Source organism: Mobula birostris, chromosome 5 (genome assembly GCF_030028105.1).
Source record: "Mobula birostris isolate sMobBir1 chromosome 5, sMobBir1.hap1, whole genome shotgun sequence".
Classification (NCBI taxonomy): domain Eukaryota; kingdom Metazoa; phylum Chordata; class Chondrichthyes; order Myliobatiformes; family Myliobatidae; genus Mobula; species Mobula birostris.
This window is the reverse complement of record NC_092374.1, coordinates 88,627,500-88,653,519: the sequence shown is the minus strand read 5'-3', so window position 1 is coordinate 88,653,519 and position 26,020 is coordinate 88,627,500. Positions and strand designations below refer to the sequence as shown.

The 26,020-nt window shown below is 43.9% G+C and overlaps 1 protein-coding gene across 1 annotated transcript in view; it reads left to right on the top strand.

The window, feature by feature from the left end:
• Window positions 1–25,332, top strand: part of LOC140198371 (polyunsaturated fatty acid 5-lipoxygenase-like) — a 77,937-nt gene extending 52,605 nt beyond the window's left edge. The window contains exons 14-16 of the mRNA XM_072259467.1: window positions 6,452–6,552; window positions 8,248–8,418; window positions 21,361–25,332. Of these exons, the coding sequence (XP_072115568.1) occupies window positions 6,452–6,552; window positions 8,248–8,418; window positions 21,361–21,540 (452 nt within the window). The 3' untranslated portion in view covers window positions 21,541–25,332. The remainder of the gene's footprint in view (window positions 1–6,451; window positions 6,553–8,247; window positions 8,419–21,360) is intronic.
• Window positions 25,333–26,020: the final 688 nt, after the last annotated feature.

The window sequence follows — 26,020 nt, the reverse complement described above, 5'->3', positions numbered from 1 at the left end:
GTACATTTGTTATCAATGTATGTATGCAGTATAAAACCTTCAGATTCGTCTTCCCACAGGCAGCCACAAAACAAAGAAACACCATGGAACCCGTTCAAAGAAAACGTCAAACACCCAATATGCAAAAAAACAAAAAAACAAATCATGCAAACAGCAAAAAGTGAGGGAATAGTAAACAGAATATTAAGCATCAAACTGCAGGATCCTTGAAACAGTCTAGGAATGTTCAGTTCAGTTTAACATTGTGCCATTCATTGGCTGCAGATCGCAGAGCCAGTCCATCCCAGTCAAAATCACGCAAAATAGGAATAAAAAGGAGTAACCAGAAACCCATATAACTTGAACTGCAGAGTCCTCTAAAAACAAGTCTAATTCACAAATCTCAACGATCAAACTTGCCCAAGACCCAAGACTTTGTCCCACTCAGTTTCTGCTGACAGTCAAGCACACTTTTACACTTATCTCAATTTATTTTCCCCAGGTTCTACCCCTCACCCACATACTAGTTTAGAAACAGGAGCACCTTGGGATCAAACCTGCTTCTCTGGAGCTGGATTGTGGCAGCTTTACTAGCTGCAGCACTGAAGGTGTCCTGTTTTCAACCCATGTCCCAAGCATGAGAGGGCTGGTAGACCAATTGGCCACTGAAAATTACTGGGCTGGGTATGGAGTCATGTGCAAGTGCTTTGATGAAGGGTAGAACCTGCAGGAAGCTGATGGGAAAATGAGAAGAACAAAATGGAAATCACAGAGGATTGTTGGTATTGGTAAACACACGAGATGTTGAAAATCCAGAGTAATACACACAAAATGCTGGAGGAACTCAGCAGGTCAAGCAGCATCTACACAGAGGAATAAACAAAGTTTAGGGTCATGAATGGTCTCAACCTGCAATGTCAACTGTTCATTCCTTTGCACAGGCGCTGCCTGACCTGCTGAGCTCCTCCAGCATTTTGTGTGTGTTGTTAGTATTGATGTTGGTTTACCATTGTCACATGTACCAAAATAGAGTGAAAAGTTTCTCTTGCATAATGTTCATTCAAATCAAAGCAATACACGGTACATTGAGATAGAACAATCCACTTCCATGGGGACCTCAACTTTGTCATGGTTTGGAGGCTTGCGTGCCTCAATGACCCATAGAGCGATGTTGGCTGGAGACAGGGCTTTACGTTTTTGCTCTTGGTAGGGTCACCCATACCAGACAGTTCAAAGGGTAGAAGCAAGATGGAGAGTGGTCCACCAGTCCTCCAGGTTCAGGGGTTCAGTTCAGGGCTAACAACCCTGACTGGTAAAACAAAATTGTTACAGAAACAGCAGTGGAGATTCCTTCTACATCTGAGTGTGACGGTATTTCTGAGTCTCCACCTGGGACTTGCATGACTGACAGTAGCAAAAACCGAGTGACTGATATGATGAAGGAAGCCCTGAACATCACCTGAGATGGAGGACCTTCATTGCTACCCTAAACAGCACTGGTGTAATGGGTAGTATTATGTGTAATAACAATGCAGAATAAAGTGTAAAGGGTACAGAGAGTGCACTGCAGTTAAGCAGTAAAGTGCAGGATTATAACTATAAGACCATAAAATATTGGACCAGAATTAGGCAACTCAGCCCATCGAGTCTGCTCCCCCATTTCATCATGGCTGATCCATTTCCCTCTCAATCCCATTCTTGTGCATTCTCCCTGTAACCCTTCGCGCCCTGACTTATCAAGAATCTATCAATCTCCACTTTAAATACACTCAGTGACCAGACTCCACAGCCAGCTGTGGCAATGAATTCCACAGATTCACCACCCTCTGGGTAAGGAACTCCCTCCTAATCTCCTTTCTAAATGGACATCCCTCTATTCTGAAGTTTTACCCTCTGGTCCAAGATACCCCACTATAAACATTCTCTCCACATCTACTTGGTTGTTTTCAGTGAGACCCCCTTCAGTGTTCTAAATTCCAAGCAGAGACCCAATCCCATCCAACACCTCATATACAATATGACAAGCATTTCAATCCTGAAATCATTTTCGTGAACCCCTTCTAAAGACCCTCCAATGTCAGCATATCCTTAGATAAAGGGCCCAAAATTGCTCACACTACTCCAAGTGAGGCCTCTCTAATGCCTTATAAAGCCTCAGCATTACATCCTCATTTTTATATTCTGGTTCTCAGAATGATGCCAGCCTTCCTCACCACTGACTTAACATGCAAGTTAACCTTTAGGGAATCCTGCATGACCCTGCATTCCTTTGCACCTTGGATATCTTTTAATTTTCTCCCCGTTTAGAACATAGTCTACTCGTTTATTCTTTCTACCAAAGCATATGACAATACACTTCCCAACACTATATTCTACTTCAGAATCAGAATCAGGTTTATTATCACCAGCATTTGACATGAAATTTGTTAACTTAGCAGCAGCAGTTCAATGCAATACATCATCTAGCAGAGAGAGAAAAAAATAATAAATTAAATAAAACATAACAATAAATAAACAAGTAAATCAATTAAATATATTGAATAGATTTAAAGGAATATGCAAAAACAGAAATACTGTGTAATAAAAAATGTGAGGTAGTGTCCAAAGCTTCAACGTCCATTTAGGAATCGGATGGCAGAGGGGAAGAAGCTGTTCCTGAATCACTGAGTGTGTGCCTTCAGGCTTCTGTACCTCCTACCTGATGGTAACAGTGAGAAACGGGCATGCCCTGGGTGCTGGAGATCCTTAATAATGGACACTGCCTTTCTCAGATACCGTTCCCTAAAAATGTCCTGGGTACTTTGTAGGCTCGTGCCCAAGATGGTGCTGACTAGATTTACAACCCTCTGCAGCTTCTTTCCGTCCTGTTTAGTAGCCCCTCCATACCAGACAGTGATGAACCCTGTCAGAATGCTCTCCACGGTACAACTATAGAAGTTTTTGAGTATATTTGTTGACATGCCAAATCTCTTCAAACTCCTAATAAAGTATAGCCGCTGTCTTGCCTTCTTTATAACTACATCAGTATGTTGGGACCAGGTTAGATCCTCAGAGATCTTGACACCCAGGAACTTGAAGCGGCTCACTCTCTCCACTTCTGATCCCTCTATGAGCATTAGTATGTGTTCCTTCATCTTACCCTTCCTGAAGTCCACAATCAGTTAGTTCATCTTACTGACATTGAATGCCAGGTTGTTGCTGCGGCACCATTTCACTAGTTGGCATATCTCACTCCTGTACGCCCTCTTGTCACCACCTGAGATTCTACCAACACTTCACTTCACTGTCACTTCCTTGACCATTCTCCTAATTGAAGTCCTCATGCAGCCTCCCTTCTTCCTCAACACTACCAGTCATTCGACCTATCTTCATATCCTCAGCAAACTTGGCCATAAAACCATCAATTCTGTCATCCAAATCATTGACATACAACATAAAGAGAAGTGGTCCCAACACCAACACCTGTGGAACACCAGTAGTCACTGACAGCCAATCTGAAAATGCTCCCTTTATTCCCAATATTTGCCTCCTGCCAATCAACTAATGCTATGTCCATGCTAGTATATTTCCTGTAATACCATGGGCTCTTGTCTTGCTAAGCAGCCTCCTGTGTGGCACCTTGTCAAAGGCCTTTTGAAAATCCAAGTACACAACATCCACCAATTCTCCTTTGTCTATCCTGCTTGTTATTTCCTCAAATATTCAAACAGATTTGTCAAGAAAGATTTCCCATTAAGGAATCCATGCCGACTTCAGCCTATTTTATCATGTGCCTTCAAGTATCCCTGAACATCATCCTTAACAATTGACACCAACATTTCCTAACCACCGAGGTCAGGCTAACTGGCCTATAATTTCCTTCCTTCTGCTTCCCTCCCTTCTTGAAATGTGGAGTGAGATTTGCAATATCCCAGTCCTCCAGGAATATGCCCAAATCTAGTGATTCATGAAAGATCATGACCTCTTTCAGATTCCTCATGCACCTAGTCCTTCAGAACTTCCAGCTCTGCAAACACTTTCTTCCTAGTAAAAGTAACTGCACTCACTTATGCCCCCTGACACTCTCGGATATCCGCATACTGTTAGTGTCTTCCATAGTGAAGACTCATGCAAAATATTTATTCAGTTTCGTCTGCCACTTCCTTGTCCCCATTTGCTACTTCTCCTGTGTCATTTTCCAGCAGTCCAATATCTACTCTCACCTCTCTTTTACTCTTTATATATCTAAAATAAATCTTTTGGTATCCTCTTTAATATTATTGGCTAGCTTACCTTAATGTTTCATCCTTTTGCGCCCTATTGATTTTTTGTTGGTCTTTAAAAGCTTCTCAATCCTCTAACTTCCCAGTACTCTTTGCTGTATTATATGCTCTCTCTTTTGCTTTTATGTTGGCTTTGTCTTCCTTTGTCAGACACGGTGCATCATTCTGCCTTTAGAATACCTTCTCTTTGGGATGAATCTATCCTGTGCCTTCCAAATTGCTCCAAGAAACTCCAGCCATTGCTATTGTGCTGTCATCCCTGCTAGTTTCCCCTTCCAATCAACTCTGTAGTTCCCTTTACTCCATTGAAATACTGATGCATCCGACTTTAGCTTCTCCTTCTCAAATTGCATGGAAAATTCTATCATATTATGATCACTGGCTCCTAAGGATTCCTTTACCTTAAGATCCCTCACCAAATCTGGTCAATTACATAGCAGCCAATCTCGAATAACTAATCCCCTAGTGGGCTCAACCAGAAGCTGCTCTAAAAAAATCTCATAGGCATTCTACAAATTCTCTCTCTATTGGCATCCAAGACCTAAATTTCCCATCTGCCTGCAAATTGAAATTGCCCATTACTTTCATAAGATGGCCCTTTCTAGATGTAGCTCACATCCTGGCTCCTGTTTGGAGGCCTGTATGTAACTCCCATCAGGTTATTTTTCCCCTTGCAGTTCCTTAACTCTAGCCACAATTATTCTACATCTTCAAATTCTATGTTACCTCTTCCTAAGGAGTTGATTTATTTTATTACCAACAGAACCATGTCACTCCTCTCTGCCTACCTGCCTGCCCTTTCAATACAATATAAATTCATGGATGTTAAGCTCCCAACAATAATCTTCTTTCAGCCATGACTCAGTGATGTCTGAAATGTCATACCTGCCAATGTCATACCTCTGAAATGTCATACCTGCCAATCCCTAACTGCGCTACAAGATCGTCCCCTTTATTTTGCATACTGTGTGCATCCAAATGTAACACCTACAGTCCTGTATCTATCACACTTCTCGATATCCACCTCCCCCCATTACCCTACACTCATTCCACTGACTGAAATTTTGCCCTGTTATCTGCCTGTCCTTCCTGACAGTCTCACTACACACTGCATTCGCCTGCATACCAAATGCCCTGTCTTCAAATGTATCACCCAGTTTCCCATCCCCATGCCAAATCAGTTTAATCCCACCCCAATAGTTCTGGAAATCAGCCTGCAAGGATATTGGTCCCCCTCAAGTTCAGGTGTAATCTGTCCCTTTTGTTCACATCATACCTCCCCCAGAGAAAATCCCAATGATCAGAAATCTGAAGCCCTGCCGCTGCACCAATTTCTTAGCCACGCATTCCTCTGCCAAGTCATCATACTCTTTCCCTCACTGGTGCTCAGCACAGGCAGCAATCCAGAGAATACTATCCTAAAGGTCCTGCTTTTCAGCTTTCTACCTGGCTCCTTAACTTCTCTCTTCTGGACCTCCTCTCTTTTGTTACCTATGTCATTGGTACCAGTTTATATCAAGTCTTCTGGCTGCTCTCCCTCCCCCTTCAGAATGCTGCGGACCCAGTCCAAGACGTCCCTGACCCTGGTACCTGTGAGGCAAAATATCACCGAGTGTTTCTATTGTATCCACAGTATCTCATGTCTACTCCTCTAACTATGGAATCCTCCTCTCCCCACTTCCCTTCTGAGCCACAGCACCAGGTTCAATGCCAGAGACCCGATTACTGCAGCTCCTCCTGGTAGCAACCCCCCACCACCAATAGGATCCAAAGTGGTGTGACTTATTATTGAGGGGAACGGCCACAGGGGTACTCGGCACCCTCTGCCCATTTCCCTACCCTGTTATGACAGTCACCCAGCTTCCTACCACTTGCAGCTTAGGGGTGACCACCTCTATGTAGCTCCTATCTATCACTTCCACAGTTTCCCATGAGCCAAAAGTCATCAAGCTGCTTTATCATTTCCTTAATATGTTCTCTGAGGAGCTGCAGCTTGGTACATCTGGTGCAGATGTGGTTATCCGGGAGGCTCGAGGTCTCCCAGATTCCCTACATCTCACACAAAGAACACAATAGAGCCCCTGAACCCATCCTCACTGGCAGTATTTCCAATGTCCACTATGTCTGATCAAACTACGAAGTTCATACAGTGACTCTCCTGCGGCATTTTGTTCATGTCCAGCATCTAACCCTGTCCATATTGGCTTCAGGCTTCCCGACAAGCTTTCTGACCAGGGAGGAGCTGTTCAAATTCCTCACCACGGTGATCTTCATCGCCTCTGCCCAGCACGCTGCGGTGAACAATGGTCAGGTAAGGGCTCCGTCTCATCCTGGAATATCCTTCAACCTCTCCACACTGGAGGGATCCAGACCGTCACCTGTTCCAGGTTGATCTTTGTGTGAAGGTGCAGATGCTGAGCAATATTCAGGGCAAGGGGCAAGAACCGGGAATCATAACAGATCAATTACAAGAAGGTGGCAAGTCCACATGCAGTCAATTGATCCTGCAGTAAATTGATTGGGCATTCGAGTGCGTGGGTCTTTCATCTCTGTGGGCCAATTTTGTAGCTCCCACACTGTAAGTTGCATGTCACTAACATGACTCAGTAAAAACATTTCATCATGTCACTCTACTGTTGTTCTCGCACCTTGCATACATCGCAGGGTTGACTGTTGACAGACAGGTCAATCAGAGCTGAGGGATCGAGCCTGCTATCCAGTGTCCTGGGGTGGGATGGATTCCTGCCTCAGTAGAAGCCTTTGGAGTGTCAATGAGAAGGGCTTCTCTTCCCCAGACGAACACCAAGAGGTACGAATTTAAAGTGATGGATAAACACAAGAGGTTACGGGCTGGAATATGGAGATTATCAGCTACTTTTTGCCCTCTCCCCCTCCTGGTTTGATCCACATGTCATCCACACATTTCACCCACTCCATCCCTTCCCCATCTGGTTCCAGCTGCCCTACATCTTACCCCTAATGGTATTCATTATCACATTCCTTACCTTGCACTGGTAAACTTTGTGTTCCCATTTATCACATCCAGCCACCTTGCACCTCCCCCATCACTCTCCCCTCATTTGGCTCCACCTGCCCCTTGTCTGGCTCCATCTCATCCACTTGCCCCGATCCCCAACACCATTCCTCCCCCTCATTCAACTGTTCATCATTCTTCACCCCTCCTTGGTCCACCAGTCACCTGCTGCCTCTTGCTTCCCCCCTCCTCCTTCTTTGGATCGGCTATCTTCCATGTCCTGTTGAACACCCTGACCTACTATCTGCAACAGAGCCCACTTCTTTATCACCCTCTAACTACATCGTTAACAACTTGTACTTACTTAACCTGTCCTATCACATGTATCCCCTTTGTCCTATCCATTCCTGCCCACATCCATAGGCCAGCACAGTAGCACAGCAGTTAATGTAATGCTATTACAGCACCCGCGACTCGGGTTCAATTCCGACACTGTCTGTAAGGAGTCTGTACGTTCTCCCTGTGACCATGTGGGTTTCCTCCAGGTGCTCCGGTTTCTTCCCACATTGCAAAGATGTTCAGGGTTTGGGCTGTGGTTGGCAAACTGTGCGCATCCTATGTTAGTACTGGAAGCTTGGCGACACTTGGACTGTGTTGGTCATTGTAGCAAATGATGCCTTTCTGCTGTATTTGTCGATGTTTTGATGTACATGTGACAAGTAAAGCTAATCTTATCTTAAAAATCTTAACCCATCCCTGCCCACATCTTCTCTCCAAATTAAAACTAATCAAAGCAAAAAGCACCAGAAACACTCCGAAGCATCTACAGAAGGAGGAATGATGTTAATTAGTTCTATGACCTTTGATTAGAACCTGAATACATCAACTGAGTTTCTCTCTCCACAGATGCTGCCTGATCTGATGAGTGTTTCCAGCATGTTTTTTATTTTGTCTCAGGTTTCCAGCATCTGTAGTTTTCATGCTATTTCACTGTTATCTCTGATCCTTGAATTTTGACCTTGCCCCTGACAGTATGATTGGTGCTGCTGGGTGCCAAATTCACCTTGCACCATGAGGAAGCCTCCACCCTCCTCCAAGGAAGACCTCTCAATCGAGCAGCTCATGGACACGCTACCCGATATGAGTCAGTCCGCTCTTCAGATGGCGATCACATGGCTCCTGAGTCGGCCTTTACCCAACAAGGTGGGCAGTGCAGCTATGTGTGTGCAGGTCTGTATGTGTGTGTATATAGGTGAATATATGTGTGTCTACATGTCTGTATATATGCATGTGTCTGTCTGTAAATGTATATCCACATGTATGTGTTTATATACGAATGTGTGTCTCTCTCTACGTGTGTGTGTGTGTGAATGTCTGTCACACAATATGTGTATCTACTCTACATGAGTGTGTGCATGTGTGTATCTCCATGTATTTATGTGTGTTCATGAATACTCTGTATGTGTCTGCGTGTTGTACTGTATATGTATCTGTGTACACATGTGTGAAAGTAGGTGTGTACTTGTGTGTATGTATGTGCGCATGTGTATATTTCCTGCAGCATGAGTAAACAATGTGGAAATTCCCATGTTAGCTCACTCATGGATGCTTGGCTACACACCTGTTGTATCAACACATAGATCATGTTCTAGGGCTGTGAGGCTTTATCAGGAGGGCAGAGGAACTGTGGGAGAGGGGTGGGCTGCCCTCAATCACTCATCCTGATCATCCACACCCTGCTTGGCATGTTGGCCATCAGACTGGGAACGGTACATCAATATGATCACTACCCCCTTCCTGCGTCCTCTCCACCCCTCCCATTGCTACCCTTCCCATCCATCTCTGTCCCCCTCCAATCATTCTTTTCCATCTCACCCCTCCCTTCCCCTTACCTTCTTAACTTTCTCTCCTCCTTCCTCTCCCCACTCCCCTTACTCTTCCTGCTTCCCACACTTCTCCTTCTCGACCTCCCCCCTTTCCCCTCTTCCCACTCTTTCCTCTCCCTTTCCCCCACCCTATCCCCTCTCCTTTGTCTCCTATCACTCTCTCGCCTCACCTCCTCCTCTCCTTCTCTTTTCCTCTCCATGTTCTCCCTCTTCCCTTCTCCTCACTCTCCCTTCACTTTCCCCTTCCTCCTCTTCCTCTCCCTTCTCTTTCCTCTCCCCCCTTGTCTCCCTCTTTCTCCCTTTCCGTGGCCCCTCCCCTCTATCTACCTTCTCTCCTTCACTCACTCTCCCTCTTCCACCCTCCCCTTGGACTCCTCATTCTCCCCTACCCTCTCGCTCCTCACTCCCATTTCCTCCCTCCCTGTCCTCCACCATGTCACATACCTTTCCTCCATCAATGTTCAGAAGTATTGATAAACATGACACTGCATTCAAAGAAGATGTGAAACGGTTGGCTCAAGCATTTTGTATTGATGGCCACTTTCAATCTGATGCTGCTGCAATAAATAAAGACATGCATCACCTTCCAACAAACTATGTTTCTCAATTTTCAAGCATGTTATGACTTGGGACATAACAGATGACATACAAGATGATGTAAGACCAAGATGAGAGTGTGTCAAAGCAGAACGCCTGGCTGGTGGAACTCTGTTGTTCTGTATAAACTACGTCCTTTCCATGCATTAAAACAGAGGCTGATTTAGCTGCATTAAGGCAATGGCAGGAGGGCATGTTGAGAACAAGACCAGGCATACCTCAATATGAGGCCTCACCCTGGTGAAGCCACAGTACAGGACAACTTGCATGCCAAACACCATGAGCAGCAAGTAACAGACAGAGCTGAGTGCTCCCACAACCAATGGATCAGATCTGAGCTCTGTAGTCTTGCCACATCCAGCTGTGAACGGTGCTGTTAAGGATCCGGCCTGAACACTGGGTCGAAGGGCCTCTGCTGGTAGCTCTGGATCATGCCAGTCTTTAATTTCTGTTTTCTTTCACCTGGCCATGTGGGTTCTGGCCCAGCCTCTTTCCCTTTTTGGACTGCCTCCAATTACCTGCTCGTCTCCTCATTTGCACCCACCTGTTTCTAATTTTCACTCGTTACCCTGTCCATTTAAACCCCGCCTTGACGAGCACTCTCTGCTAGTTTGTCCCAGTTCTGACCTGTGTTGTTCTAGCTTGTCATTGTGACTTCTGCCAACCGATTTTGCCTGATTCTGTGTTTTGGACTTTGCCTGCTCTTGGACCCGATTTTTGCCTGTGCGCTCTGGATTGTCTGCCCTCACCTGACTGCCTTTCCTGTTAAGACCTCTGCCTGTCATTTTGGATTCGTGCCTGCCTTCTGTTTTTGAAAGACTGTTGCCTTCGTGCTCCCTAGTAATCCTGGTAAAATAGTATTCATTGGTCTGCACTTGAGTCTCACCGAAACCCAGAAGAACCTGACAGGTGGTGGAGAATCAAACAACTCACTGGAGGAGGAGGCTCCACAAATATCCCCATCCTCGATGACAGAGGAGCCTAGAACATGTGTGCAAAAGACAAGGCTGAAACATTAGCAACAATCTTCAGTCAGAGGTGCTGAATAGATGATCCAGCTCGGCCTCCACCGCAAGTCCCCAGCATCCCAGATGTCAGTATGCAACCAATCTGATTCACTCCACGTGATATCAAGAAACATCTGAAAGCACAAGATACTACAAAGGCTATTGTCTCAGACAAAATCCTACCAATGGTCCTGAACCCTTGTACTCCAGATCTTGCTGTGCCACGAGCCGATCTGTTCCAGTACAGCTACAACACCAGCAATGTGGAAAATTGCCCAGATACGTCCTGTTTCTTGTGTACAGTTCAAGTCCAACCCAGCCAATTGCTGTCCTATCAGCCTACTCTCAACCATCACAAAGTAATGGAAGGAGTCATCAACAGTGCTATCATGCAGCACCTACTCAGTAATAACAAGAACTGCTTACGGATGCCCAATCTGGATTCCGTTAAGGCCACTCAGCTCCTGACCTCATCACCTCCTTGGTCAAATATGGACCGAAGAGCTAAATACCAGACCCTCAACATCAAGGCAGCATTTGACTGAGTATGGTATCAAGGTGCCCTAGCTAAAATGTCAATGGAAATTAGGGAGAAAACCCTCCACTGGTTGGAATCATCCCTGACACAAAGAAAGATGGTTGTGGTGGTTGGAGGTCAATTATCTCATCCTCAGGACATCATTGCAAGAGTTCCTCAAGGAAATGTCCTAGGACCAACCATCTCCAGCTGCTTCATCAATAACCTTCCGTCCATCATTAGGTCAGAAATGGGGATGTTCGCAGATGACTATACAACGTTCTGCACCATTCGTGAAGCAGCTCCTGCCCAAATGCAGCAGGATCTAGACAATATCCTGGCTTGGGCTGACAAGTGGCAAGTAATATTCAAGCCACACTAGTGCCAGGCAATGACCATCTCCAACAAGTGAGGCTCTAACCATCGTCCCTTGACGTTCAGTGGCATCACCATCACTGAAACGCCTACTATCAACATCCTGGGGGTGACCATTGACAGGAAATTGAACTGTTCTAGCCATATAAACACTGTGGCTACCAGAGCAAGTCAAAGGCTAGAAATCCTGCAGTGTGTAACTCACCTCCTGACTCCCCAAATCCTGTCCACCATATACAGGGCTCAGGTCAGGAGTGTAATGGAATACTTGCCAGTCACAAAATGAATGCAGCTCCAACACTCAAGAAGCTTGACATCATGTAGTACAAAGCAAGCAACTTGATTGGTACTCCTACCTCAAGCATTCAATCCCTCCACCATCAATGAACAGTTGCAGCAGTGTGTACTATCTACAAGATGCACTGCAACAACAGCACAACAATGTTCCTAAGGCAACACCTTCCAGTCCCACAACCATCTAGAAGGACAAGAACAGCAGATACCTGGGAACACCGCCACTCCAAGTCACTCACACTCCTGACTTGGAAACATATCGCTGTTCCTTCATTGTCGCTGGGTCAAAGTCATGGAATTCCCTCCCTATCATCACTGCGGGTGTACGTACACCTCAGGGACTGCAGCGGTTCAAGAAGGCAGCTCATCACCACCTTCTCAAGGGTATCTAGGGATGGGCAATAAATGCTGGCTTAGCTGGTGTCACCCACATCCTGTAAATGAATATTTTTTTTTAATGGCAACGATTATTGAGGGACAAACATGCACTGGAAGAACAAGAGAAATAGCTACAGAAAAAGAAGGAACAGTTTAAGTTGGAGGAAGAAATTGCAGCACATATGGCTAAGGGCTTCAAGTGTGTCGAGTGCTAAAAGTGCTCAACAGGACAGTCCAATGGTATGAATGCCTATATTGAAAATACACAAGGAAAAACCAAACCACCGAACGTCAGTGCTGATTTCTTCATTCCTCAAGTTTCTCGGAAACATGAACAAAACCCCAAGAGCTAGTTCATGGTGTTTCCTGTCAATCTGCATTATTGAGGCACTCTGAACCTATGTCACATCCAGCAGCTCATGGGGACGTTCACTTACAGCATGGAAACGCTCTTGTTTCGGATGATGGAGATCAAAACAATATTTTTGATATTATGAGGAAGCAAAATGAAATAATAACCTTATTGGCACAATGACGCCTTTAATCTTTGCTATAAAAGAGAGGTTCAAATCTTCGGTGATCCATTGCAGTATCATGCATTTGTGAAAGGCCTTTAAAAGCAGTGTAAAAACAAGACTGATAGTCATAGAAGTCATTGGATTTCCTCGTGTTTGTGTCATAGTAGCTATCTCTATTTCCTTGAACTGTACACTAGGGTTCACCCTAGGGAACTTGTTAGAAGTTAGCAACATGTTGACCCTAAGAGAAAATACATCAAAGCTAAGGCTTTTCTACAGGAACATTTTGGTGTTGAATAGGAAACTGCTTCTGCCTACAAGGGAAAGGGTCTTTCATGGGTATCCATAAAATCTGAAGACACGAAGGCTCTTAAGGTTACATTCTTTTTGTTGGAGGCTGTTGCAATGCCCTGGAAGAAGTGCAATACATGCATGAGCTGGACATGCTTGCCAATATGTTGACCATTATAAAGAAACTGCCCTATAAGCTTAGGGATATATGGTGAACCATGGTCTGTGAACCTCAAGAAGGACACAAGCATAAGGCTACTTTCATTGACATTGCTAATTTTATTGAAAGGCAAGTAAAAGTGGCAACAGACCCAGTGTTTGGGAATATAGAGGATGCTTCATCACTGGTAATAAGCTAAGATGTGAACAAAACTACTGTAAGTCACAATTTTGTTCTAGAGCGAAAGGAATCAGCTTTGCCACTACTGTGACCATTGTGGGAAGTAAAATTAAAACTGAACCTAGAACTAGAGGTAGGGAAATAGTTTCAACAGCTAAAAGGGTTTGTCTGTTCTGTGGGGGTGGGCACATATTGGAATTGCACCCTCAGCTGGAGAAAAGGGCTTATAGTGAGAAGATAGTCTTCCCGAAGGAAAATTGTGTCTCCCTTGGCTGACTGTGTACAGGACACATCAGCAAAGATTGTAGGAAGCATCTTTCATGCAATATATTCAATTTTAAGCATCCCAGCATACTGTACTTCATATCCACTCATAGGAAACAAAACAATGGTTACTTGTGTTTTCTTGGATCAAGACAGTACAGCAGTTTTCTGCACAGAGTGCCTCATGAACAAGTTCAATCTCACAGGAAAAAGAATATGCATTATCTTACACACCATAGATCAAGAGATGGTCGTGAGTAGCTTCATTGTTTCAGAATTGAAAGTGGCCAGCCTAGACAGTGAAAATTATTGTGAACTACCTAACATCATAACTTTTCACACAGACCTGATCAGTCTCTCTCATGTTCCCCCATGATATGAGCCAGCTGGATGGTTAAAAATTCACTTAATTCCTTTCAGAAGAAAGACATCACTGATCTGTGAGTGGTTCCACTTCTCAATGGCTTTGCTCAACTCACCCTTACCTCCACAACTTTTGTCACATTTTCTGAGTGCAACCTGCCCTCATCTTGCTATAAAGCATCAAAATGCATTAACAAAGGAAAATGTGTCTAACAAAATTGCCACTTCAATGTAAACAGCTCGTAAGGCTAAATTGGTAAATTTGTGGCTACTCACGGTCTTCTCTTGACCTCTGCACTGTTCTCCTTCTGCTCTTCACCTCACAAGGTGCAAAGTCATCCACTCCTACATGTTTAAACTGATTTCATCTGGAGAGACCCTGGCCAGAGGTAGATCTGCCGTGTGCTGGCATCCTGGAGCTGTGTGCAACTGTCGACAAACACCACACTTAGACAGGATTATACTTGGAGCTGCACTAGTGCCGGAAATCTGGCAACCTGGACAATATGTGGTTACTACCACAATGTCCCACCTCTCGATGTACATGCCTCCAAAGGATGTCTGAGATATGGAGGTCCTTTACCAGCATAACAGGATGTTTAGACTCTTCAGGGATAGCATCCACCAACACCTTCCTTGTCTTCTGTGCATTTCCTAATAGCAAAATTGGCACAGAATGGTGATGAATTTTGATCCAGAGAGATGTAAGCCCATTCTAAAGTCCTCCATATCTTGACTGAGGTCACAACAAGCCACCAGAGAAACCTCAGCAAATCTCCGTCTTCTGCTGGTACTTTAACCTGTTGAAGCATTGGTTCAATATCTGTCATGGTCACCATTGGCTCTTTTCTGAATCTGGTCATAACACTAATCAGTGAGCTAGTAGGACCTGATCCCTGTAATAGACGAACATTAAGAGATGTTCCCTGAAATATCGCTCCACAGCCAAGCACAACATGGAGCTCCCTTTTCCTGGAGTGGTAAACACCGTGATGTAGAATATACCAGACTTTCCCATCACTGTGTTCCAGATCCTCCGTAGGCATTCTCTCAGCATAACCTTTGGAGATGACATCCTTCATGAAAGCTGTGTAGTCAGTGCGTAATGACAAATACCTCAGAAACCTCCTGCTTAGATTTAGAGCATGCTGTTCTGCAATCTTTCTATTATTTGCCATGTTAACCTTCTCCCTTCTCCAAGGTAAACTACTATTTTAGTGGCCGTCCACCAGTTTTGCAGAATTTGCAACCAGTTTCATGAATTTGTGGTCCTCTCTTGACAAACCAGGTTGTTCGTGCAGACTGCATTCAGGGAAGTCTGGCTGAAACTGCTGCTGCCAAAGCTTATCCAAGTTCAAATCTGAGATCCTATTATCTGTGAGCTCTGGCTTCTTTTGATCCTGTGCAATAGACCCGATCCCTGCCACATGCCAAATGGTGATGCAGCCAGTTAGAATGCTCTGTACATCCATAGAAATTTCTGAGTGTCCAAATCTCCTCAAACTCCTAATGAAATATAGCCACTGTTGTGCTTTCTTATTTTTGTAATTTATTTCTTATTGAATTTAATCATCAGACAAACTTTCCATAAGATGTATTTCAAATACTGTACATATATATCATATATTTGTCACAAATCTCCACATAATGTTTATCTGAGGTATACACTTATAGAAAGGAGAGGAAAGAAAGAAGAATCGAAAGAAGAAAATTATGTGCAGAGTAGGGAGTGATTTTTTTTATACAACATATTCATTGACTTGTAAGAATAAAATCAGGCCTATGAGGTATTATATAGTTCAACCATTTTTCCAGTATGAATAAAATTGTTCCAACTTATGATTAACAGATGCTGTTATCTTTTCCATTCTGTAAACGTCCTTTGTAATTTCCATCCATACATTTAAAGCTGGGCTCTCCTGTGATAACCATTTCCTGGTAAGAGTCTTTTTACCAGCCTCCAGCAGTACATTCATTAAATATTTATCTCTTTTCAACCATTCTTGAGGTATATACCCAAAATATATGGTCTTACTCTCCAAGGGTATTTCACATTTAAAGATGTCTTGTAGGGCATTATGTATCCCCCTCCAACAGTCTTTGATAATGGGGCACTCCCAGAAAATATGATAATCGTTTGCATTTTGATTTCCACAATTTCTCCAGCAAACGGCGGTGGGGAGTTGGGGGTAGTACTATCATAATGGGATTTCTGAGAGGGTGTAATAAAATATCTTATCAAGTTTTTCCACCGGAACTCCCTCCATTTCTGTGAACTGGTATACTTCCATTGATACCTCCATATTATTGTCCATTCTTCCTCAGATATCATTATCCCTCCTTCTTTCTTCCATTTTATTTTAAAGTATGAAGTCAAATGTGTTTTAAGATTTGACAAACCCTTATACACGCTTGAAATTATTCTACTACCGTTGTCTGAATTATATGCTTTTCTAAACTGCTCTATCAGACGTCCTTGCCTTGGTTACATTTTAAACCGTCCTATTAACATACTGTCGCATCTGTAAATACCGGTAAAAGTCTTGTGTTTCTAATAAGTGTTTCTCTTTGAGCAATTCAAAACTGAACAGTTTTCCTTCTTTCATTATATTGCGAATAGCTGTTATTCCTTTAGATGTCCAGTCCTGAAATCTAGCATCCAGTTTAAAATCCGAGTCATATACACACCATTTAAGAATTGCAATGTCTCTCTCTAGTTTATATTCTTTTATAATAGTTTTCCATATTTAAAGGGTCCATTTCACCCACGGGTTGGCAATATTATTTATATCACTTTGTAGATTATTATCAGCCAAAATTGCCTGTATAGGGATGGAAAGTATCCTCTCCTCAATGTTTTTCCATTGTGCGTCATATGATGGGTTGCACCAGCATATCGTGGCTCTCAACTGTGCTGCAAAATAATAATCTCTAAGAGAAGGTAGGCCCCATCCCCCCTTTTCCTTGGCTAATTGCAAAGGTTTGAGATGGACCCTAGGCCTTTTACCTTGCCACATATATCTTGATAGCATCTTGTTCCATTCATTGAATTGATTTTGGTTGCTCTCTATTGGTAGGGTCTGAAAGAGATATAGTAATCTGGGCAGTATATTCATTTTAATAGATTCAATCCCTGAATTGAGACCAAGAAAAGGAATTAGGTTCCATCTTGTTATATCTTAATTTTTTTATATATAGGCTGATAATTGCATTCTGATAATTTTGCCAAACCTTTTGGCATAATGATGCCCAAATATTTGACGGACTCTGTTTGCCATGCCCAAGAATATCTACTTTCAATTTCTCTTGATGGGTGATAGTTATATGAAAGTAGTTGGGTTTAGTTACGTTGATCTTGTATCCTGATAATTGCCCATATTATTTGAAGGATTGCATCAATTTAGGTAAAGAGTATGTTGGTTGCCCTAGATCGATCAAAATGTCATCCGCGTAACAGGCCAATTTATGCTCTGTCCCTTTAACAGTAATTCCCCTGATATCTTCATTTTGTATTGAGCTAATGGTTCCAGATATAATGCGAAGAGTAGTGGTGACCATGCACAACCCTGTCTCGTGCCCCTTTCTAGGGTAAAACTATTAGATAAATATCCATTGATTTTAATCCTGGTGGTAGGATTGTCGTATAGTGCCTGTACAGTTGTGTCATGTAGACCAAATCTATGTAAAACTCTGTAAAGAAAATTCCAATTAACCGAATCAAATGCCTTTTCAGCGTCCATGCTTATCATATTGCTTCAATTTCATTTTTTTATATGATCCATAATGTGAAGTGTCCTTTGTATATTGTCTTGTGTTTGGCGTTGTTGTATAAAACCTGTCTGATCATTATGTATCAGTGTGGGTAGAAACTCTTCTAATCGTTTGGCCATGATGGAGGTAAATATTCTATAATCCACAATAAGAACAGATATTGGTCTAAATGACCCACATTCTATTTTATCCTTATCTTCTTCCGGTATAGCTGAGATTATCACCTCCTTCCAGCTGGGTGGCATTTTTCAGAGCCCAGTTCAGTGTGGGGAGTAAAACAGGAATTAACTCACTTCTAAACTCTTTATACCACTCTGCCATATATCCATCTGGTCCTGGTGACTTGCTTAATTTAAGCCTACTAATTGCAGTTTTTAGTTCAGCTTCAGTTATGTCAGCAGTCATCATTCTATTTTGTTCTTTGCTTAAAGTGGGTAACTCTAAAGAATTCAGGAAGGTGTCAGCTTGGGTTATGCTTCCCCTTGCAACTTTGGAATATAGAGTTTGTAAAACATTTCAAAAGCTTCCTCAATTTCACTTAGTTTATTTTTTATCACTTTTGTTCTTGGATCCCTAATTCTATGAATTGTATTTCCTGCTATCTTTTTTTTCCAGTTTCCACACCAGTATTTTCATAGATTTAGATCCACTTTCATGGTGTCTCAGTTTCAGAAACATTAATTTTTTTCTAATTTCTTGTGTAGCCAAACTATTAATTTCATTTCTAATTTTTGAATTTCCTCTAGTGTATCCTGTGCCAAACTCAATTTGTGATTTTTTTTTATAGTTCCTTCAGCTTAATTTGTAATTCCTCTAATGTTTTATTCCTTTTTTTCTTATATGAAGATATCGCTATAATTTTTCCTCTTAAGACAGCCTTCAGAGTATCCCATAGAATGGGAGGTGAAACCCCTCCATTATCATTCATTTCTAAGTAAAGACCAATTTCTTTTTTAATTTGTTCCTTAAAATAGGGATCATTGAGTAGACTTGAATTTAGTTTCGAAATAGTATTCTTTGGTTGCAGGTCAAAATCAACAGATAAATATATAGGTGCATGGTCACTTACATCTATTGCCCCAATTCCACAGGTGATTATTTTGTCCCTATCTTTTCCGAATGTTATGAAATAGTCTATTCTTGTATATATGGAATAGGGTACAGAATAACAAGTGTAATCCCTTCCTCAAGGTCCTCAACATCCTCAAAAAGAGTGTTAACTTTCTTATGTAAGGACTTTGTTTCATAAGTTTTTCTATTGGAAGAGTCTAACTTTGGTTGTAATTGTAAACTTAAGTGTCCCCCACATATCAAGAGACCTTCTGTTTCTGTTACCATATTATTAGTAATTTTCTGGAAGAAACTAATATCACATCCTGGGGGTGCGTATATATTCAATAAAGTAACTGGATTTCCATCTATATTCCCCCTTACCAGAATATATCTGCCCTACTTATCTCTCATTTCGAAAACTTCTTCAAAATTTAGCTTTCCTGAGATGAGAATAGCAACTCCTCTTCTATGTCCTGATTTATATGTGGAGAAAAACAAATTAGTGAAGCCCATTCTCTTTAATTTTCCATGCTCATTGTCACTTAAGTGAGTTTCCTGTAAATATACTACATGGGCTTGTTCTTTTTTCATTTTTGATAGAATTTTACTGCACTTGACTGGATTCAACAGCCCATTGACATTAAAAGAAATGAGTTTCACTTTGTCCTTAGCCATATACTATCTGTTAGTATATCATTGAAATTTGCAGAATATAACTTAATCGATCTACTCCCTGAACAAATAAGAACCAAGAAACGCGAATAATAAAAAAGGTAATGAAGGTGTGATTCCAAGGCTGGGGTCTCTAGATGACCCTGGGTTGAGCTAAAAGAAACGTCTAGCCGTGGGGGAATAGCCCCTCCTACCTGTGAGTTGAGGGCCCCCGCACAGTACCTATAAAAGTAAGTTTAAAAATCTATGTCCATTACACAGAAATGGTTTCCCTGTGTATTCCTCCTATGGATATATTCTCATTTGGGTGGGAAAAAAGATATCAATGAATGAATTTTAAAAAATTGAGTAATGTAAAATCCACATTATAATACGTATTTCTTGAGATAGGTATATCACCGTCTATTTTTGCTTCCGTTTAGTTTATCAGCACTTTTAAAGTTAACTAAACCTTATGGCTCTTCTGGAGGAGGTGAGGGCTGCCCTCAGAGAACTCAGTTTCTTCCTAATGTCCTTCTCTCGTCCTGCTCCCGTCCCCTGCTTTCTCGGTTCTCTTACCATTTCCCAAACAGATCGGGATAACTGCTCAGCCAGACTTTCCCTTGATTTGACCACTCTAATGGGCAGTCCTCTATTCTTCATGTCTGTGGTCCCCTCTTCCGCTGTCTGATATAGTTGTATCCCTTCTTGGTAAAATACCTTCAGTTTAGCAGGGTACGGGGTTTGGAATTTAACCTTTTCTTGCTTTAATATTTGTTTTGCTTCAGAATATTCCTTCCGTTTCTGTAGTACCGCCGGGGGTAATCATGATCGAAATATATTAACTTGCCTTTCCAAAAAACCCTCTTCTTACCCCAGTCCCTTCGTAGAATCTCCACCTTGCTCTTGAATCGAAGGAATCTAAGTACCTTAGAGCGCAGCTTACTTTTTCTGTCTCCGGGATGCCGTGGGATGAGCGAACGATGCGCTCTCTCAATTTCCATCTCCATAGTCGGGGGAATCTCCAGCGCTTCCCGCAGCAGCTTTTCTACAAAGTCTATCATCGACAATCCCTCCACTCCTTCGGGAACATTGTGAATCCTGATATTCTTCTGTTGCGATCTTCCCTCCTGGTCAAGCAATTTACTTTTGTGAGTTCCCTCATCTTCCTTTTTTGAAGTCCACAACCAGTTCTTTGTTGAGTACAAAGTTGTTGCTGTGACACCACTCAACTTGATGATATACCTTGCTCCTGTACGCCTCTGTTGCGTCTGAAATTCTGCCAACAATAGGTGTATCATCAGCAAATTAATAGATGGCATTTGAGCTGTCCCCAGCTGCACAATAATTTTCACCATCTAAGCCAGCCACTTCCATTCCTGAAATAATATAGTTACTCATGATCTTCTCTTGACCCGTGGTATGTAAGAGAAGGCGTGTCCTTTTTCCTGTGACATTAAACTTGTTAATTAGGCCCATAGTTTAATAACTGTTGTACTCCCTTGACCTAAGAAAGCACAAGTAACCATGGTTTTGTTATTCCTCTTGCCTTTAATGCCTTCCCAGCCCTGCTTGCTAGCTTTTCATCCCCACCCTCCTGACCATCACTCCAGCTTCCATCCCATCCTATCCCCTGCGCCCCCCCCCATTTCCTCCTTCCCTTCCCTCTCTCTCCTACCATCTCTCCTTCCCATCCATTCAGGCCCCTGTCCTGTGGCAATGGGCACTTCCCACACATAATCTTTTTACCCAGGCGGCGGGGTGCAGCTCAGCTGATAGGAAGCATCTGGAGATGGCAAGTGAGCATTAACAATCACCTGATCTCTACCCCTTCCTCCAGATCCTCCTGGGCTCTTACGAGGAGGAGCACTTCACTGAACTGGATGCTAAGCAGATCATAGCGGAGTTCCAGCAGGATTTGAAGGAGATCGAGCAACGGATTGAGGACCGAAACCAGAATCTTGAACTCAAGTACCAATATCTGCAGCCTACTAGCATCGAGAACAGCATTAGTATTTGAGATCGACTCTCACCAGGTCCCAAAGCTCACCACTGGGACCCTCCCCACATACCACCCACTCACCACAGAGACCCACCCACATCCCACCCACTCACCACAGAGACCCACCCACATCCCACCCACTCACCACAGAGACCCTCCCCACATCCCATCCACTCACGATAGAGACCCACCCACATCCCACCCACTCACCAGAGAGACCCTCCCCACGTCCCACCCACTCACGACAGAGACCCTCCCCACATCCCACCCCACTCACCAGAGAGACCCTGCCTACATCCCACCCACTCACCAGACAGACCCTCCCGTCATCCCATCCACTCACCACAGAGAACCTCACCACATCCCACCCACCCATCAGTGAGACTCTCCCCACGTCCCACCCACTCACCAGTGAGACACTCACCACGTCCCACCCACTCACCACAGAGACCCTCCCCACATCCACCCACTCACCACAGATACCCTCTCCACGTCCCACCCGCTCACCAGTGAGACCATCCCCACGTCCCACACACTCACCAGTGAGACTGTCCACACGTCCCACCCACTCACCAGACAGACCCTCCCCACGTCCCACCCACTGAGACCCTCCCAACAGAGAACCTCCCCACATTCCACGCACTCACCAGTGAGACCCTACCCACGTCCCACCCATTGAGACCCTCCCCACAGAGACCTTCCCCACATCCCACCCACTCACCACAGAGACCCTCCCCACGTCCCACCCACTCACCACAGAGACCCTCTCCACATCCCACCCAGTTACCAGTGAGACACTTCCCATGTCCCACCCAGTCACCAGTGAGACAACTCCACGTCCCACCCACTCACCAGACAGACCCTCCCCACATCCCACCCACTCACCAGAGGCCCTCCCCACATCCCACCCACTTACCAGAGACTCTCCCCACATCCCACCCACTCACCAGAGACCCTCTCCACATCCCACCCACTCACTGGAGACACTCCCCACGTCCCACCCACTCACCATTGAGACCCTCCCGACGTCCCACCCACTCACCAATGAGACCCTCTCCACGTCCCACCCAGTCACCAGTGAGACACTCCCTACGTCCCACCCAGTCACCAGTGAGACACTCCCCACGTCCCACCCACTCACCAGTGAGTCCCTCCCCACGTCCCACCCACTCACTACAGAGACCCTCCCCACGTCCCACCCACTCACCACAGAGACCCTCCCCATGTCCCACCCACTCACCAGAGACCCTCCCCACATTCCACCCACTCACCAATGAGACCCTCCCCACATCCCTCCCACTCACCAGTGAGACCCTCCCCACGTCCCACCCACTCACCAGTGAGACATTCCCCCATGTCCCACCCACTCACCAGTGAGACCCTCCCCACGTCCCACCCACTCACCAGTGAGACTGGCCCCACGTCCCACCCAACATCCCACCCACTCACCAGTGACCCTCCCTACATCCCACCCACTCACCACTGAGACCCTCCCCACATCTCACACCCACTCACCAGAGACCCTCCCCACGTCCCACCCACTCACCATTGAACCTTCTAGTCCTGCTAGATAATAGTACCCCTTACTTCATGGGCTCTGTTTTAGGGGGTGGGGTGTCACCTTTCACCCTCAGTCTATGACATCTGATTCTAGTCTAACTCAAGCTGAGGGGGAAGACATCAGTGTATATTTACCCTATCTATACCTCTCATAATTTTGTATACTTCTGGAACATCTCCCCTCATTCTACGCTCCAAGAATAAAGTCGTAAGCTAATCAACCTTTCCCTATACAAGATTTCAGAGAAAATAGATGTTTTGACATGGTACCGCAGTGGTTGGTGTAAAACTATTACAGTACCACTGTCTGTCAGGAGTTTACACTTTCACTCTGTAACCGAATATCAAAAATCCATTCATTCCAAAAATCCTCCATATTCCAAAGATGTACAGGTCAGTAGGCTAATCGGTCACAAGGGTGCAATTGGGCAGTGCGAGCTCTGTGAGCCAGAAGTGTCAATTACACTCCTGTATCTCTTATAAAACAACTACTCCCTCATTAATCATCTTCGAAAGTCTACCTCCGAAGACTCCTTCAGGCCTGTAAAATATGACCTTCCCTGAACAAAGCCATGCTGACTATCCGTAATAAATCTATGCCATTCCAAATACCAGTAGATCCTAACCCTTAGAACTTTCTCTAATCATATCCCAAACACTGATGTAAGACATAATTTTCTGTTTTGTCTTTATTACATTTCTTAAGGAGAGCAGCAACATTGGTTACTCTCCAGCCCTCTTGATCTCACCTGTGACTCTACTGTTGTGGTCATGGATTAAGGTTTAGTGTTAGAGGTTAGGATTTGGGGTTGGAGATTTGCGGTTAGAGTTAGGAGTTGCTGGAGCTGGGGTCGGCCAATAAGAGAGGTGAACATTAGGGTTAGAGTTGAGGTAGTGAAATTTTCCCAGTCTCCTACTGATGATCTGACTTTGCACAGAGCTAGAGGGTAGACACTAGATGCCCACAGTGACAGTGTTGGTTGAGGAGGGTGGGTGTTTGGTACCTAATGGTTTCAACACAATTCTTTAATGCAGAACATGGGATTCCAAACATTTTCTCCCTCTTTCTTGATCACATCCACTCGTCCCCAGCTCCTCACTACCTCAACCCTAACCCTAATGTTCATCTCTCTTAAGACTAGACCCTTACATAAGACCAATAAGGAGAGGGGAGTGGAGATGAAGTAGGAATAGAAAGAGGGTGGTCCTCCTCCAGATATTGAAGGATTTCTGGACTCTCACTTTTCAAGACTAGAAGAAAGGGAAGACCATTTGGCCCTTCATACCTGCTGTCCCATTCACACTATTTCTTTCACCTCCGTGCCACCTTCCCACACTGACTCTATAACTCTTGACACAAGAGATTCTGCAAATGCTGGAAATCCAGAAAAACACACACATTGGAGGAAATCAGCAGGTCAGACAGCATCCATGGAGAGGAATAAAAAGTCTATGTTTTGGGTGGAAACTTGGGCTCTGGCTTCTTCCCCCTTCCTTTCCACTGCTGATGAAGGGTCTCGGCCCAAAACATTGACATTATTCCTCTTCATAGATGCTGTCTAACCTGATTTCCTCCAGTATTTGGTGTGCTGCCCATAACCCTTAGGCTTAGAGTCATAGCACGATACAGTCTTGAAACAGTCCCTTCAGCCCATCAAACTGTGCTGACCACCAAACACCTATCTTTACACTAGTCCTGCACTAATTTTATTCTCACCACATCTTCATTGGCTCCCTCCAGATCCTACCCATTAATCACACAATTTGCAGGGCCATTAACCCACACATCATTGGGATGTGGGATGAAACGTCCATGATGTGGGTGGGAACCAGAGCACCAGGGTGAAATCCACATGTTCACAGAGAGAAAGTACAAATTCCACACACAGACAGTACCCAAGATCAGGATTGAACTACGGTCCCTGAAGCTGTATGGCAGCTGCTCTACAAGCTACACCACTGTGTCATGCCAAATTTTTTAAAGCTCTTTAAACCGCATCCTTCTTTAAGCTTTTTGTTGATGATAAGATAATTGATCTCTTGCACTTACAGAATAAGTTGGGTAATGTGATCAGATCTCTCAAGGACCTTTTTATTAAGATTACTATGGATCTTTGTAACTTTCCAATAATCCCTGTTATTGATTGAAGAATGCATATTACCATGAATATTTTAAAAATTAATTTCCTTTCCTTTCGCTACTGTTGATAGTCAATAAAACACAGTTCTCCAACCGTTGTGTCTCCGTCTCAAGATGATCTAAAACTGTTCTGATATTTCGGAATTTCACGGAATGATTGGTGGATCTTAACAAGATCTTTAGAGGAGCTATGAGAGGGTAAATGGTGAGATGTTTCCACTAGCAGGAGAGTCTCAAATAGGAGGATGTAGTGACAAGATGGTGAGCTTTTGGCACCTTGTGTTACATATGGTTTCAACGGTATTAGGGATATGGTATTGATGTGGATAGAGAATTGGTTGGCAGACAGGAAGCAAAGAGTGGGAACAAATGGGACCTTTTCAGAATGGCAGGCAGTGACTAGTGGGGTATTGCAAGGCTCAGTGCTGGGACCCCAGTTGTTTACAATATATATTAATGACTTAGACGAGGGAATTAAATGCAACATCTCCAAGTTTGCGGATGACACAAAGCTGGGCAGCAGTGTTAGCTGTGAGGAGGATGCTAAGAGGATGCAGGGTGACTTGGATAGGTTAGGTGAGTGGGCAAATTCATGGCAGATGCAATTTAATGTGGATAAATGTGAAGTTATCCACTTTGGTGGCAAGAACAGGAAAACAGATTATTATCTGAATGGTGGCAGGTTAGGAAAAGGGGAGGTGCAACGAGACCTGGGTGTCATTGTACACCAGTCATTGAAAGTGGTGCAGGAGTAGGACATTCAGCCCTTCGAGCCTGCACCACTATTCAGTACGATCA